The 17,702-nt window shown below is 37.2% G+C and overlaps 3 protein-coding genes, 1 non-coding gene and 1 pseudogene across 4 annotated transcripts; 1 reads left to right on the plus strand and 4 right to left on the minus strand.

Annotated features, from left to right (window-relative positions):
* Positions 1 to 480: 480 nt before the first annotated feature.
* Positions 481 to 2,535, plus strand: LOC108839253 (scarecrow-like protein 22). Its single transcript, XM_018612055.2, has one exon. The coding sequence runs from the start codon at positions 701 to 703 to the stop codon at positions 2,459 to 2,461; it is 1,761 nt and encodes a 586-aa protein (XP_018467557.2). The 5' UTR covers positions 481 to 700; the 3' UTR covers positions 2,462 to 2,535.
* A 3,678-nt stretch (positions 2,536 to 6,213) lies between these two features.
* LOC108855750 (uncharacterized) lies at positions 6,214 to 7,704 on the minus strand. The gene is made up of 2 exons (XR_008945580.1): positions 7,568 to 7,704; positions 6,214 to 7,333 (listed from the first exon to the last, which is right to left on the minus strand). It is a non-coding gene; the product is annotated as an uncharacterized LOC108855750 (transcript).
* Positions 7,705 to 9,128: 1,424 nt separating this feature from the next.
* LOC108855749 (zinc finger protein ZAT9-like) lies at positions 9,129 to 10,648 on the minus strand. Its single transcript, XM_018629640.2, is given in 3 exon segments — positions 9,129 to 9,318; positions 9,419 to 10,358; positions 10,361 to 10,648. Coding segments are annotated over 2 exon segments (981 nt in total). The 5' UTR covers positions 10,415 to 10,648; the 3' UTR covers positions 9,129 to 9,318; positions 9,419 to 9,431.
* A 1,534-nt stretch (positions 10,649 to 12,182) lies between these two features.
* Positions 12,183 to 13,979, minus strand: LOC130510900 (expansin-B5-like). The gene is made up of 4 exons (XM_057007607.1): positions 13,817 to 13,979; positions 13,607 to 13,719; positions 13,315 to 13,499; positions 12,183 to 13,071 (listed from the first exon to the last, which is right to left on the minus strand). Exons 1-4 carry the CDS (start codon positions 13,959 to 13,961, stop codon positions 12,423 to 12,425), a joined length of 1,092 nt encoding a protein of 363 aa, XP_056863587.1. The 5' UTR covers positions 13,962 to 13,979; the 3' UTR covers positions 12,183 to 12,422.
* Positions 13,980 to 15,724: 1,745 nt separating this feature from the next.
* LOC108852402 (enhanced ethylene response protein 5-like) lies at positions 15,725 to 17,683 on the minus strand (annotated as a pseudogene).
* Positions 17,684 to 17,702: the final 19 nt, after the last annotated feature.

Here is a 17,702-nt window from a genome sequence, read left to right on the forward strand (position 1 = left end):
ACTGTGGTCGTAACCCAACGATCTTCTAAAGCCTTCTACGTGATCACTAGAGTTTTTAGTCTCTAGGAGAAACAGGAAGTCAGGGAAATGCTCACGACACATTTCCTCCAGACGTCGAACTGTCAGGATGCTCCTCAAACCCCGACAGTTCCAACTGAGCGTCGTAATGGCTTATAAATTCAATGAGAAAATAAAACAGTAATGGTAAATCAAAGTCTGAATAGTGCAAGTAGAGTCTGAATCTTATTCTTAACTTTCTCTTTATGCAGACGCAAAATATTTTCTTAACAAATACAGACTATTTTCCAAAAGAAAGAAGATCACATAAATACGAATTTCGAAGTCAAGATACAAGAAAATTACAAAATGAAAATCCCTACAGAGAGAGAGTAAGAATCACGCGCTGTAAATACGAGTAGGCTTAACAGGGAGGGGAATATGAAATGATACAGATGTAGATAAGTAAATCTACAGACACAAGGCACCACACACACAGGGAAAAACAAAATCTAGAGAGCGAGAGAGAGAGACAAGGCATTGAAATGAAGATCACCATTTTGGTATGTTATTTGTACTAAAGGAGACCGAACAAAAGATTATTAGTATCAAAATGTGGGCGCCAATCTCAGATTCAAGCTTCCATCTTCGTCTACTTCTCTTCTGAGATCTAGGGTTTCGTTTGTTCTCTCTTAGATTGGTCATGCCCTTTGAGGAACTACAAGGTTTCTTAGATTCTTCTTCTTACGGAACACGCGAAGATCTCTGCAGCGTTGTCGGTGTTAATAACAATGGTAGCGAGCCCACCTCTGTTCTAGACTCCAACAGAAGCACAAGCCCCTTCCTCTCTTCCTCAACCACCACCACGCTGTCTTCCTCCCACGGTGGTCCCAGCGGCGGCGGCGCCGCCGAAGGGAAATGCGATCAGATGACTTTCGAGGATCTCGACGGAGTTCTCTCCGGCTCTCCCGGACAAGAGGAGAGCATTCTTAGACTCATCATGGGCGGCGATGTGGTGGATCCGGGCTCCGAGTTCATGGGTTTCGACCCGGGTTCTGGATCCGACCCGGTTATCGATAACCCGAATCCGCTCTTCGGCTACAGCTTCCCTCTCGACCTTCCACCACCTGAAGAAGAAGACGTGAAGTTTCGGATCTACCCGAACCCGTGTTTATCCTCCGGCGGGTCGTCTCCTCCTGCCAAAAGATTCAACTCGGGTCAACCCGTTTCCCACCAGTTGGGTCACCCGTTCTCGGATCCGGGTCACCCGTTCTCGGATCCGGGTCACCCGTTTCTCGCCCCGCCGAAGCTAGCCGGAACCACCGAAGAAGACTACCACGTGGAGTCGTCAGCGGTAATCACCGAGCAGCTTTTCAACGCGGCGGCGGAGTTAACCGGAACTGGAAACGGGTCACCACCCGTTCTCGCGCAAGGGATATTGGCGCGGCTCAATCACAACCTTAACAACAGCAACATTAATCCAAAGCCTCCGTTTCAAAGAGCGGCTTTGTACGTAACAGAATCTCTCCAATCTCTACTCCAACACTCACCACCACAACCGTCTCTCCCTCTGTTCCTCAAAATCGCAGCTCACAGAGCCTTCTCCGAAACGTCGCCGTTTCTCCATTTCGTCAACTTCACCTCAAACCAGACCATCCTCGAGTCTTCCCAAGGGTTCGACCGGATCCGCATTGTCGATTTCGACGTGGGTTACGGTTCTCAATGGTCGTCTCTCATCCAAGAACTCGGGAACAGATCGTCTTCATCAGCTCCGTTATCGCTAAAGGTTACATCTTTCTCCTCTCCTTCCACCGTCTCCGACGAGTTCGAGCTCAGATTCACGGAGGAGAATCTCAGAGCCTTCGCCGGAGAAGCCGGAGTCGCCTTCGAGATGGAGCTAATGAACATGGAGACTCTCCTGAACCCACCTCTCTCTCTGCTCCGATCGTCTGATAAAGAAGCAATCGCAGTGAATCTCCCGATCAGCTCCGTTATCTCCGGTTACCTCCCGTTTATCCTCCGTTTCCTCAAACAAATCTCTCCAAACGTCGTCGTTTGCTCGGACACTATCCCCGACGCGCCGTTTCCCAACGTTGTGATCGACGCGCTTCAGTACTACGCGTCTCTCCTCGAGTCTCTCGAGTCACCGAGTAGTAGTCAGGAAGCTGTTACGAGTATTGAGAGGTTTTGTGTGCAGCCGTGGATAGAGAGAGTGTTGAGTAATCGTTACCGTTGGATGGAGAAAACTCCGCCGTGGGGAAGCTTGTTTGAGCAATGCGGGTTTACTCCGGTGGCGATGAGTCAGACGGCGGAGACTCAGGCGGAGTATTTGCTGCAGAGGAATCCGATGAGAGGGTTTCATCTGGAGAAGAGACAGTCTTCGTCTTCTTCAACTAGTACTACTTCGCTCGTGTTATGTTGGCAGAAGACACAACTTGTTGCTGTCTCAGCTTGGACATGTTAGTAAAAATTAAAATAAAGTCTTTGTTTTTAGCTTTTTAATGTGGGTTTTATCGAGTTTTAATGTGTTGTTTAATCTTTGATTGTGATGTTATTAGCCAATCAAATGATATATATATATATATATATATATATATATATATATATATATATATAAGTATCGTTTTGCTTTAGTCCAATGCAGTATGAAATCACATGGTAATCAAAGTATTAACCACTTTATACGTATAAACCCAGCTGCTGTTGAGATTCTGCAGTGAAGTTGTGGAGGTAACATTCTTTATTGTAACCGATAACAATAAGATCTCTCACCCATGTCTTTCCTCTTCCCAATCATTTCTTAATTACCGCACCTTTTATTATCATTGATAATTTGATTACTCATTTTATTGTTTCTTTTTTCATTCAGATATTTTTTTTATTTATATAACGAAATCTACAAGGGTCTGCTTGGGAACAACGCATACATTAACATCCCCACATGATTTCAATCCTTTTTTTCTTTAATCCATTTTCTAGAGAAAAAAACGCTCTACCGAACCGGTCTGCACTGAACCAAAATGTTGTATACAAACCGGAAGCTTCATCTACAACCAGAAGATACATACAGCCACATCACTATCATCTACTATATCCTTACTTGGATTTCACTGTTGTGGAGGGAAATGTAAGTCTTCTTGAAGCTCTAATAATGGGTTTCTTACTAGTAACAGTAGAATCAAACTCCATGAACCCTTACGAACGAGTATAATAACCGGTTAAAGAATACATTATGGCTAGAACAATAACTGGTCTGTTTCATAATATTACCATGTCCACGGTCCCCCTGAGTCTTTGACAGCCGCCTCACGTTTGATCTTTGACTCGGTTAAGTCACCGAAGACCGAAGACCGATTAAAAGAGGTTACGAACCCAAAAGCTATTGGTGCTGCTGACAAGAGACTGAGGCCATGACATAGATTTGGAGAGAAACTGGTAATGGCAATCCAACCAACAAGTCCTGCAACAGCTCCTTCCCATATCTTCTTTGGACTCATGGGGTCTTACCCAGGGCCGGCCCTGAGCAATGCGTAATGAAACATTTGCAACAGGCCCCCAAAAATTTTGAAGAAAATTATATCGACATAAGCCCCAAAAAATTTTTTTAGGCCTCCAAATTTTTTTTTTACATAGACAATGCAATAGGCCCCCAAAATCTCAGGGCCGGCACTGGTCTTACCGAATGCCTGAAAGCGCACAACTTTACTAATCGATGCACAAAACCATAGCTAACACTCAAAAGTCTAAACGGTTTTATCTACCATAATCCCATAGACAATGTATACCTTGCCACCGAGGAAAGAAAATGTGTCTTGATGCAATTATATCGCAAAATGAAACCAATATTGCCACAAGTCCAACTGTCCATACTTTTGACCACCGAGGGGAACTGGCCATCTTCTTCCAATTATACTGAAAGAAGAACAATAGTAATAATTGAGTGCTTGCCGGTGTTTAGTATGAAATCATATGGTTTTGTTGTTAATGTATGAGATTCAAATTCTTTTATTTTATTTTAGTTATATTATTCTATTATTTAGAAGTAAAATGTATAAATTTTTGTTTAGTTTTTTAGGTTAAATGGTTATATATATATATATTAAATTATAAAATTATTAGTATATTTAATTAATTTAACTAAAAATATTTCGGTTTTGCGGTTTGATTCGGATTAAAACCAAACCAAACTGAACCATTTGGGTTGATATAGTCTCGGATTAAATGGTTTAGACATAGAGTTTGGCTTGGTTTGGATCGGTTTGAGTTCGGTTGGATCAATTTGGTTTGGTTCAGTTTCATTTTTTTGCCCACCCTTAAGATTTTTTTTTTAATTTATATAACAAAATCTACAAAATAGCTGCAGGACTACCACGTTGGATGGCAAAGTTCTTTATGAATGAGGAACCCGCTCCCTCTATGAAGTTGGGGCTTCTTTTGGTTTGGATAATAGGATTTTTTTGGGGAATGGATCAATGTTTCTTTTCTATGATTTTGGGCATTGCTTTATTTTTGGGTGAGAAGGGTTTAGTTTGCTTGGCTGTTTTGAGCATATCATTATCTTGGTCTGTGTTTTGTATATGCTACTCTTACTTGATTATTCAATTGTTAAATTAATCTAACAGATGACAGAAAAAACTACAAAATTCAGTTTAGGAACAACTCATTCAAACATCCCCATATGATTTTAGTTTTTTTTTATTTAATCCATTTTCTAGAGGAAAAAATTGAAATGAGCCACTAATAAATTAACACATCAGACAATTGCCTAAGAACTCGTCAACCGATATTCAATTGCTCTCTCCTTCTCTGATCAAATTCTATCCTCTGAATGATTTGTGTCTAGTAAGAGGTAGTTTTCGAGAGAGAAACCTATCTAAGAGAGGAGAGAGAAGCCTTCTATGTCTTCTTTGGACTAATGTGTATATTTCTGTCAAACAATTTTTTATTGGACTCCTATCCTCATCAGCTGAGATTTTAAAGAAAATCAATATTTTTATTCCATGGTTTTGAGGAGAAATGAATAAACCACCAACAAATTTATACCAAAAATTAATCTGGTCTAGAGTCTTGTTTTTTTGAGAGAACTTAAAACTCTTTTTGAGTAATTAATATTCGAAAATCCAAGTTTTAAATTCTGAATCTGAGAATTTACAAGATTCATATTTATCATAACATTAACATGAATGATGCAAACATTTAAATTTTTTTTACTATATACTCTCTCTGTTTTATTTTATTTGGTGTTTAATGTTAATGCGCATAGACTAAAAAAATGTAAACATTTATACAATTTATCTTGATTTCATAAAAATACCATCACATAAATTGAAATAGAAATGTATTATACGTCATTATGTACATATATTGTTCATTGGTGAGTTTTCAGATTATTTCTTATAGTTCATGGTCACTATATCTTTTGCTGCTAATAAATGGTAGTCAAGACATGATTACCCTCAGCAGCCCTAGCAGAAATGTTGGCGGTAGCCACTGCCATAGCTTCTACTGAGGTTGCAAAGACTGCCAATAGGTCAAATCAGAGAAGCTAAAATACATTGCCAGTATGCATCAGTTTTCCTCTCCAGAGCAGTCAAGCCGGTCCATGTCGCTATTGCTTCTGCTGAGGCCGCCAAAGCTGCAGCTGCTGCCTCCAAGGTTGCAGCGGCTTTTGCCTCCAGTACAACAGTAGCTACTGTTGCACTGGAGGCAAAAGCCGCTGCCAGCAGCTCGTATTGAGTTATTCATTTCTTTATATTTGTGTCGGAATGGGAGAAGAGAAACACAATACTCATGATGCATAAAGCACTTGACATGTTTCAGTTCAAAAGACGTTGTGTGATATCTCTGTTCTGTACTATGAAATATTCTATATGTAGAATAGTAGTAGCACTGATACATAAAGTGACCTCGGTTCAAAACAAGTCTTCTTTGTTCTTATAATAAAAATACGAAACGAACAACAACGACATATATATACCTAACTAATGCAGCCATAGAGGAATATGTTTTTGCCTATTATCACCAGCTTACCAACAATAAAAAAACTATTCCCTCTGTTTCGAATTATTTGTCGTTCTAGAAAAATTTTTGTTTCAAAATAAATGTCGTTTTCGGTTTTCAATGCAAAATTTATCGACAATATTATCTATTTTATTTTTCTATTGATTGATATATGATTAGGTGTATTGGTAATAGTGTTTTTATTTTGGAAATATATAAAATTAAATGTTTTCTTAATATGTGTGCATAAACTTAGAACGACAATTAATATGAAACGGAGGGAGTATATAGTAAAAGAGAGTTATACATATCTATCTTTTACTTAGAAGCAACAGACAATTCTGGTTGCTGATTTGCTCTTGTTGTTCTAGATGCATAACCAGCAAACCAAGCAACTCTCATGAGTTGCATCCCCAATATCAACACCCACCAAGACACAAGCCCACGGATCATATGAACCACCCAAACCGGCGCATTCACCTCTGCGCTTAGCTTCAACCCTCTCATCAGCTGCAGAACACGGTAAGCCTCGTAGACGACCGGTGTCACTAGCCACACCGGTGACTGCCAGCTCCACGTGAGGATCTCCGTCAACGTCTGAACCGCGAGGAGGATGAAGTAGGGGAAGAGGAGAACAGCTGAGGAGATGAAAGGAAGCTCAGGCTGGAGTGAACCGAGTAAACCGGTTTGGGATCCGAAGAGAAGTAGCGTTGGGACGAGAAACCCGGTTAAGAGAGCGAAAACATTCCAGAACTTGTAGCTAAACGGTGGTTTGCTCTTGCAGGACACTGATGGATCTTTAGGACGTGCGCAAGAGTCAGCCATCAACAAGAAAGGGTAGCTCCGAGGTTGAATATACAATCCAAACCGATCAAGGAAAGCACACTAACCACATTCGAACCGACGAAAACCGATGACAACGGTAGCCATAGTGTAGGTGCCATGCCGCTTGTGAGTAGAACAGATGGACCTAATAGCCATATTGGCCATTTAAAAACCTCAACTTGGTGAGAGTTGGTAGTTTGAGACGAATCTACTTTCTCCTCCTCCTCCTCCTCTGCAGTTTCGGATACGATAGACTCGAACACATTTGCGGTTTTTTCTAATACTATATTACCAGCTTCTTGTGCAGAAGAAGAACGGATGAAAGGTGATGGTTCCCACTGAGACATCTTTGTGCATAAGACACGGAGATGATGAGAAGACCGGGACTTTAGGTTCTGCATCATCTTGGGATTCTTGAGGCGGATTCTTGGAGTTGTGATGCATAGAGACTTGGTGAGAGACACCATTCCTTGGCTCACCATTGAAGTCTCTTGAAAAAGCTTTCAACTATCTGTTCTTAAAACATAAACCCACACAGAACATTTCAAGATTATCAAAGTCAAATCAACCTGTAAGAATCTTGAATAGATCAAAGACGCAAACTTTAGGTTTATTACTAGTTCTAGTGGCTTAAAGGACAAGGATTGATCAAACTGAAGCCGGTTATCAAAATCTATACCGATTAATTGAACCGTGAAACATCTAAGGAAATCAAAGAAGAAATTGGATTAATTAAAAAACTCACCGGCGAATCGCAGAACCGTAAAGATCCCTAGATCGTTTGGTGGCTATTTCTCCTTACGTCTCCGGGGAGAAGTTCTGGAAACAGACAGTAACAGAATTGTTTGGTTGCAAAATGTCGGAACAGAAACACAACGTGTCGGCCCATCTTGCTATACTCGACGTGTAGACAGCTTGCATAATGGGCCCATTTGTTATAAAGCCCAATACATATCTATAGAAAGCCTAGTAACCATTTCAATCTAATTTTTAGTATATGGTTTCCCTTTCTTTTTTTTTTGCTAAAGGTTTCCCTTTCTTGTTAACTGGAACTTGTGGTTATGGAGTATCCGATTGATAGATGAAGGTGATATGTGGTTAGAAGTTATTTTCTCTAGATAAAACAAATTGAAGTTAGGAAAAGCACAAGAGGGAGCACTGAAAACACATTAACTACAGAAGAAAATTAAAGAAATTAAATGCAGTAGTAGACTTGAGCTCTCAAGCCTGGTGCATTGAGTCAGAGAGTCACTTTAATCACGGCCAACCACACATCTTTTCTTTGTGCTTCTCTGTTTTAAACCACACCCAATGTGATTTGTCCCCTTTGTTTGCTTCTATTGTTTATCAATTTTTTTAAAAAAGTATTACTAATATTAATAACAAAAAAGTATAGGTATATTTGAACAAAAAAAAAAAAAAAAAGTATAGGTATATATATATACACTGAGTTCTCAGATAAAGAAATATATATATATATATATATATATATATATATATATATACTGAGTTCTCAGATAAATAAGAATAGGGTTTAGTCCTTCCTGAGCATGAGTGCTTGTCCAATCAATAGGAACAAAATTGTGAAGTAAGCCATAAGTTGAGTAGACCAGGCTACTTCAACTTTTTAATCGTGTTTACTTTATATATTTCTTGTTGAATGTTTGGGGTTTGCTTTTGCTTTATTCTTTTCACAGGCGGATATTAGTGAAGGTTAGTGTCAGTCTCAGGATCGTTCTTACCAACGGCTGGCATCAAATGGGCTCACAGTTTTAGACATAGAAGTATAAGTATCTATTAAAAAAATGTTTTTATTTACTATTTAAAACTCTACGGTTTTTCAAGTCCATTCACTATATTTTCATTCCAACTTCAAACACTTTAATGCCTCCAAATTTTGAAATGTGATCATATCAGATTGAATGATCTCAGGAGACTAATCTCACCAAATCCCAAGTCATTAGTCTCACCAAAGAAAATTAGTGTGTGATTACTCAAGCTTGCAATAACTTGGATACAACCACTCTGAATCACAATCTGCTGGATTCTATTGGGCGGTGAAAGTTAGTGGGGGTTTTGCTTCGAGTCATAAGTAAAGAATAAAGTATACACGAAGAATAATTCTACATTTGTGGTAGACCAAACGCAAATCTACCCATGCAACCAACTCTTTTATACCACTTTAAACTATTATATAGTTATAAAGTGAACTCAACCTAAGTATCAACGTAGACAAAAAAATATCTTTGGACCTTTTTCAAGAGCCATGACTAACTCTAACACAAATCTAAACGAGATAAGTCAAGTGGGAACTATTAGAAGCTTTCATTAACAGAGAAGAAGCAAGAAGTTATAATTTTATCATACGTGTACATTAAAAAAGTCTATAAACTACTAAGTAGAAGCTTATTTGAATGTTCTTCGATTGATATGGTCAGGCGAACACGACGTGAGGCCAATACGAAACAGGAACTGACGTCATGTGAAAGTAGCCTCCTTTGCAGTTAAAATAAAAATAATAGTTTAAAACAAAAACATTAAAAGATTTTAACTTTATGAAAATTTGGACGACCCGAATCACGCAAAGTCTGTTTACCTTTTATCAGCATTCATTGAAACACCACAGAGACTTCGTCTTCCTCTCTTGGTGCAGGAAGATTAAGATCTATCATCCTCTGTTTCACTGACTCTGTTCCATGTACTTGATGATGGTGGTTTACAGACAAGTTCCCTAGTCCGTGTGATCTCTTATGACCACCAAGTGCTTGTCCCGACAAGAAAACTCTAAGACATATCGGACATTCATGGACTCTCTTCTCTGCAACAACAACTAGATTGTCGTACTCTGTTTCGCTTCGTTGCTCTGTTTTGTTTGAAACTCTGTTCTTCTTGTGGCTTGCTCTGTGCCCACCTAATGCTTGATAAGATTTAAAAACTTTCCCACATGTCTCGCACGTGAATCTTCCTTTCATCGTCGTCGTTGCTCGATTCATCTTGCTAGAGTTGTTGTCCATCTCTTCAACTACTTCTTTATGACTACTAGTTTTGTTGTTCTTCTTCTTCTTCCATTTGTCTCTTGAGAGCATCATGAGACAAAAGGCGAGATCTTCCTCCGTCGTTGTATCAGAATCTGAGCTGTGAGGAGGCTCAGGCTCGGTCTTGTAACCGAGTTGACTCGTTTTCATCTTCTTTGTAGCGAACGAGTCTAGCTTCCGAGTTCGCTTGGATCGTTTCCGTGTCGGGTTAATAATATTCCTCGACAGCTTGGTCTCGCTTTCATCGGAGCAGATAAAAGCAAAGTTCTGATCGTCATGCTCCTCTCTCAACCCATTTCTCTTTCCCTCTACTTCTTCAGAGGAAGAAGAAGAAACATCCGACTCAGTCTCATCACTGAGTTGACTCGGCCTTGCCTCTTCATCAATGCAAAAGTTGTGAAGAGTAGGCATGTGAGATCTCATGTGACCACATAAAGCTCTTTCGTTGATGAAGCTCTTAGAGCAAAACTTGCACTTGTAGCTCTCCATCTTCAATAGCAAATACAGAGAGCAAGAAGTAGAAGAAGAGGAAGGAAAAAAGTGGAATCCACAAGCATTCCTCTCTACCAATAAGCTTAATATATCTGTAAGAATATTATAAATAAAAACAACTGAATTAAAATTTACTGTTTAACAAAACTTGATTAAATTTTGATCTGGAAAAACGGAAAGTGTAAGAAAATAATCAATCTAATTAAAGCGTATGCATGAAGTTGAAGAAGCGACAATGTAACATGCGAGCCTTGCCCGTTTCTGCTAATATTATTCTTGAGTTTTGAGGTTCTACCCTTCTTTTCAAATTTTGTTTAAAAGTTGTCATAATAAGAAAATTTTATGTTCACTAGAAATAGCTGATTTTGACTATTTTAGGTCCGTGTTTAAATGAAAAACCTTTTACATGTATCTTATTAAAACAGAAACATTCTGTTGGACTTAACATTTATTTTGTAAGTTTTTAAATTAAATACATTTTTATACTTTATAGTTAAACCTACATTAAATCATTAATATTCATTTCTTTATACTATTATCCATGTTTCCAAACAATATACTTATTTCTTTATACTACTATCAATGTTTCCAAACAATATATTTTTTATACTACTATCAATGTTTCCAAACAATACAATAATTAATTTTAGTTATTTTATATCTATCATTTTCTCTTTAAAATTTTGTAGAAACGTCATAATTTCATAAATTGCAAAATAATAAACTTTAAAATTTGGATTATAAGATTACAAATTATGAAACTATTATAATTTAAATCAAATTAGATTACATATCGGTCATCCAACAGTTCAATCGGTTAGTCTCGGATTTTAATGATTTTTTTATATAAATATTTTAAAACCTTAAATTGAATTGTCAGATCTCCGGATTAACCGGTATAATCACAATCGGGTTGAATTAAAAAACACTGATTTAAATGCAAAAATATTCTAAATACACTCTTTAAAATTACTAAAATATTTGTTATATTATTAGTAAAAAATTTTATCGTAAAATATTCCGCGTTTCCAAGCGCGGGTCAAAATCTAGTTTTAGCTTAAAAGAAAAGGAGTTCACGGCAAACCCTAGTAAGGGTATATTCGAAGTTTTAAAATTTACTGTTTGTACAAAAGTCTTGAGGAAGGTTTGGTTGTAACGACGGACCAGCAAAAACAAAAACGTTTTCGATAAATGACTAGAGAATGTTACCATCATTTGCCTGTGAGTTCGCAGTACGTGACATCCAAGTAGTACTCCAACGACGGTTGTTAAAATTACCCTCACCGATCAAAGGTTGAATAAAGCAGGTTAAGTTCAATGTGAGGTAGACCATCTTACAAGTTATTCGTAACAGATTAAATATACTTTTGTAACAGATAAATTAAGCTTAAATGCAAAGAATCATTATAGATAACCAAAGTAACATGCACCTTGTGATTAATATTTTCCTTTTAATTGGATCTTTCTTGGTTAAAAGAAAATATAAGAAAGGTACCGTTGTGTTAGGAAGAAGAACAACTCAAGATGCCATAAGTTGAGCAAACCCATTACCAATTTAGAGTTTTTTCTTCTTTTCTTGTAACAAAATAAAACCATTATATATTTTCCATTCATATTTGTATTTTTTAACAGAAACGCGTTTTAAACATTTAACCTCAACGATCTTCATATAGTTTATAGTTAGGTGATTTACAACAAGACGTTGAGTAATCTTTATTTACCAAACTTGTGAAAAGGTAGTTTTGCGACTATGTGCATCAGCATCAGTCACCTTTTCATTCACGTGAAAACCATTTAACGCCTCTCCTAAATCGGTCCGGTCTGGTCTAAAGAGTAAAGACTATGTTCCATATTCAAAGCAAACCGCTAAGCCAATAATAGCATGGGTTCTATATTTACAACATCGTGGGCTTCTGAGGCCGAGAGACTACAACACTAAACCCACATGAACTTAACTACATATACAATGTTATAATTTTAAAATAATTACTATCATTTGCAAAAGTTGCAACGCCATTTTTTTTTCAAACATAACAATTTGTTTGAAGGGGAAAAATGTTATCATTTGTGTGTCTAGTGAGGGGGTTTGTGGTGGCAGGGTTTGCGGGGAATGGGTTTGCGGGGCATGGGTTTGCGGTGAATGGATTTGCGGGGAATGGGTTTGCGGTGGATGGGTTTGCGGCGGGGGATGGGTTTCCGGTGAATGGGTTTACGGCTGATGGGTTTACGGTGGATGGGTTTGTGATGGATGGGTTTATGGTGGTGGATGGGTTTGTTGTGAATGGGTTTATGGTGGATGGGTTTGGGGTGAACGGGTTTGTGGTGAATGGGTTTGGGGTGGATGGGTTTGTGGTGGATGGGTTTGGGGTGAACGGGTTTCTTATGAACGAACTTGGGCACGGCGTAGTTAACATGGGAATGGTAAATAGCACCGGGATTCCATTTTTCCGGGATAACACATTTAGCCACTAGCACTGTTTTGGTCACAGCGGAGGTAAGCCGAACATCGAAAGGACCTTTTAATGCACGACCGGCGTTAAGTTTCCAAACGGCGGATCTCATCGCCTCCATTTTTATGTATGTTTCGCCGGCCGGCTGGATCTCCACACATTCAAAGTTTCCGTCACCATTTACAAATTTAACAGCGAACGACATGTAGTATGGATTTGCTCCGGGGTCAATGTGAATAGCTATTTTACTATTATGGTGTTCGCAAAATACACTGCATAAGATTAGTTTAACCATGAAACATCAATAAAAAATGAAGAGAAAAAAAATCAATGAAAAATTTGTTAATCAAATGTAGTTTATTTGTACTATCGCTAGTCTTATATCTTCAGCTAAAAGAATTGTTAAAATATAATAAATTAACATAATGTTAGTTTGAGATGACAATTTATTTGTTTTTATTAAAAATCCAAATTAAATTTAACCAAATTTTGAAAAACGAATTAACAATACGTACCGCTTGTACTTGACCTTTAATTCTCCAAGGTTACGTAATTGATCGCCTTGGCCAGGTTTGGCCAATGCACCAAAGGCCCTACCGCTAAGATCAAAATGGACCGCCGATTTCGTGCAGCCGGGACACTCATCCGATATCATCACCTTGACCGGCCTTTGCGTGCAAAACGGATGGTCGCATACGACCTACAACACACACACACATATATATAGGAAACATTAATGTTAGTAAAAAAAATTTAATGTTAGTAAATATACATTACACTATGATACAACTTAAGTTATATAAATACCTCATAACATGTCCCACAACCCTTGCCATCTTGGTATATTGAAGGTCCTCCGGCTGAAATCATACAGTCGATTGGTGGTTTTGCAACTGCATCACCGTATCCACAAGCTCCTCCTGTGTATATATTTTAATAACCGATTTTAAATATGCAGAATAAAAACATTTTCAAATTTTTATGTGTTATAGAACAAGAAATGATCTAGTTAATTACCTGAACTACCAAAACCTTCTCGTTCACCATACCAAGTTATGCCGGCGGTGTTCCAGTGGGTTCCATTATGGCAATAGCATGGTTTCAAAGAGATTGCAAAGAGAGCCACGATAAAACAAAAATATTGGCATGTAAACACTGCCATGTCTTTTGAAAGAATGAAGTTTTTTTTGGTTGGAGGAACACCAGAGTTAAATAGCTTTTAGATTTTCTACTAAAAAGACGACAATTATAGTTATCCTAGATTTTAGGAAAACGACATCTTAAAAAAGATTACTGGAGCATAGAATGAGGTTTTGTTTTTTTTTTCTTTTTTTGAAAACTACTATAACTAAACTATTACCATTCATCAATAAAGGTATATATTTATTTATTGGTGGAGGTTAACGGCAATTACATGTTCAAGGAGTAAATAAAATAGTATATTTTGTTAATTTAGTGTGCACAGGAATACATATATAAACTGCCATCAAATTTACAATAGCGGTTTTCTATATTGAGAATCATCAAGTGGAGCCCTTTAATAGTTGAATTGTATGTTTGGTTAATGGTTCTTCACAACATAATGCAGTTTCTAACCCTAAATTAAATCTTTGTCCCTAAAATAACCGTTACAACTCTGACTAAACTAGATTACAAAACATGAGAGTGCGCCTTATAGTCAATATGCAAACATTAAGGCCTTGCTTCCTCCTCCAAGACGTTATCTTAAGTGTTAACAACATTTATACTCTGAAAGTCTGATACCATATATGGCCTTTAAGAGAAGAAGAAAGTTAAGTGATTTGGATAAGCTGCCGGCTCAGCTATGGTTTATACACAAAACCTTGAATCTATCTTTTGGTTTGGTCTTTTGCCTAATTCCTTTTGTATCAACTGCTTCTGTTTTTTTTTTTCTCTTTTCTTAGGTTTGACATCATCTTTGAGTGTCTTCTCATCTTCTGTTTTTTTCTCTTTTTCTTAGGTTTTGCCAGCATAATTATTTGAATGAATTATGTTTGACATAAAAATTACATACCAAATAAAATTGACAAGGGGAGAAAAAAACAAAATAAAGGAAAGAAGAAAAAAAAAACAGATGAAAAGATGATCAAACGGCTAAGGGTGATCAAGAGTAAGTAATATAATGTTACATAAAATATACAAAATATTATAGCATGTTTGTTACTATGTGTATATGTGTCGTAGTTCCCCGTATAACTTCCCACTCTCTTCTTTTTATCCATGTTCTTTTAAATTTGACAATCAAATAGCAACAAAACTCCCGATGAAAAAATAAGTGGGATCTAAAACCTAAATCTAAATTAGCACAATCTCTCGTTATAAAATGTAAAGTTTTTCTCATCTAAACCACTTAGATTTTACAGTTTGAAAATTGTTCAGGCTTATTCAATCATAAAAATCATGAAGAAATTTTTTTTTATTTATTTTTTTTTTTGACAAAAGGGCTTTCAAATCATGAAGAATTGTGCTTCATCTTTCCTAGATCTCTCCACCCTCTTTTGTGTCATTATTTTCTCTATTTATCTAAGTAGTTGTAGTTGGTAAGAGGAGCTCCAACAATAAGCATTAGGAGGAATTCTAAAAGAAAAATTAAAAGAACAAAATAATTAAATTAAGAGAGAAAAGACTAAAAGTTCTAATTTAAAGATTTTTAAAAAAACGGCTAGTATATTCTACAGACATATGTCATCATGTAAGAATAAATTAGTGTTTTCATTGATTTAGAAAAAATAAAACATAATACTAATATTTTTGTTTCTTTTAGAGACTTGCATGGTTTTAAACTGTTGGAATTGCTCTAACAAGGACGCAGCTAGAGAAAAGTTCTATGAAATGTCAAACTTTATTTTAAGGCGCAAAAGCCAACAATTCGTGAAATAGTAAGCAAAAAAAGAAAGAGAATCATTAAGCCTGTAAAAAGATTCGGGATGTTCTGATAAATTTTAGATCATTCCTTATGCAACATATAAAATCTATCGAACTATCAAAAAGAACTTAAAAGTTTAGAACATGGTTATTTAATACAACAAGGATGCAGCACCGTGGAGGTAAATTCTATGAGCCAACAGGCTTGCCGTTTAGTTTAGGGAAAGGATGTTGCTTGCTTAGAACTACCACTTTGCTCTTGTGTGCCAAATAAACTTTCACAAGGCTTTTGTATATCAAGATCGTCATTATACATTCCACCTGCAAACAACATTATACTGTTAGGTTTATAAAATTTTTATGCAAGAGCAATCAAAAGCAATTAATGAGATGGAAACGTAAAAGAAACCTCGTCGAGTGCTATCTAAGTGCTTTGGCAATCACTTCAAGCTTCAGTTGGTGAGCTCTCGCTGGATCACTCAGCTTCTGGATGATATAACTGAAGAAACATTTATTAAGAAAAAAAGAGTTATGAAACTGAAGTAATCTGAGAGTGTTTTACAACTACTACTTACATTTTCTTCATGAGTCTCTGGTAGACGACTTGGAGCTCCAGCTCAGCTTTTCCAAGACAAGGTACACACCGGACCTCAAGAACCTGATTGATATAAAGTTGTTCAGTGACCTAATAATCTTTTATGCAGATTGACTAACAAGAGCCTCTCTACTCTCATTTAACATGTTAGCTCCATATCTCTACTCTTATATGTAACCTGCATAGTTTGTGAATAAAAAAATGTATAACCAAATCAGGAGGAGGCAACAAAAACTGATTGCAGAGGATTTACACAAGACCTTGTCTCTTCTTGGAAACTCCTCAAAGTCAAATATGCGAGCAGTCTCAATACTTGTCTCATCACACTTCGACAAAGATTAACAGTTCCAAGCTGAAAATAGAGAAACAAGGGACACACTTTTAGTAAATGGGAAGTGAAGGTTAAGCATGTTATCATGAGTTTTCACCTTGAAGTAGGTCTTGAACAATTGGCAAGTCACATACGACTCGTTTTGGACCTTTACCCTAACAGTTAAGAAAACTAAATAAGGATCCCCAGAAGAAGAAACTCAAACACATAAGTAAAAGATTAACAAAGACATGAAGATTTTGATTAGATAGCTTACAGCAAGAACGCCAAAAACTTTCATGAGAAGAGATCCAGCAGCTTTTAGTTTCTCAGGCGATTTTGCATTAGAGGTCAATTATTTATCAGCCTACATTTGCCATAGCAAACCAATACATGCTCTCAGAACTCAAACCGAGGTATGCTTCGACTAGATTCCCAACGCGGTAACTTTGTATTCAGAGAATTTATCAGATTGTCTTATCATTCAAAAAGAGTAAAATTGATTGGATTAAGTCTTTCGTAGCTAGCTTGGCAACATAAATTCTCAGAACACATGAACTGCTCAATCAAGCCCTAAATCCGAAACTTAATAAAAACACAAACACGAGTATCCAATTGGAGGATTGAATTAGATCATATCGAAAGCATCTTGGATTGAAATTGAACCTAAAAGCTACAGACTTTACACACATAAAGGATCATATCACAAATTCATACTCCTACTGTACCCAAGCTGCTAATTTTACGACATGGGTCTCAAAAAATTTAACCAAATCAGAGAAATCTAAGCACCTGGAAGACGTTGAGTGCGTCGGCGAGTGAGATGAGGGACGGGGAATTGGAAGAGTAAGAGACGAGGCGGCAAAGCATAGATGTATGAAACGGCGTCGCAGAAGCGGTTTATATTAAATAGGCATCGTGGAAAAAGAACCGGTTCGGTTTAAGGTTGGTTTTCTAAGAACGCAACACCGGTTCGATTACAATTTACAGCTCATATTTTAAAAAAAAATAACCGTTGGATGAAACGCGTGTTGTCAAACGCTTGATCAAGAACCGACTCATTAGAAATCGAACCGTTAGGGAGAGACGGCATGTTTATCAAACCCAATAAG

Source organism: Raphanus sativus, chromosome 4, assembly GCF_000801105.2.
Source record: "Raphanus sativus cultivar WK10039 chromosome 4, ASM80110v3, whole genome shotgun sequence".
Classification (NCBI taxonomy): Eukaryota; Viridiplantae; Streptophyta; class Magnoliopsida; order Brassicales; family Brassicaceae; genus Raphanus; species Raphanus sativus.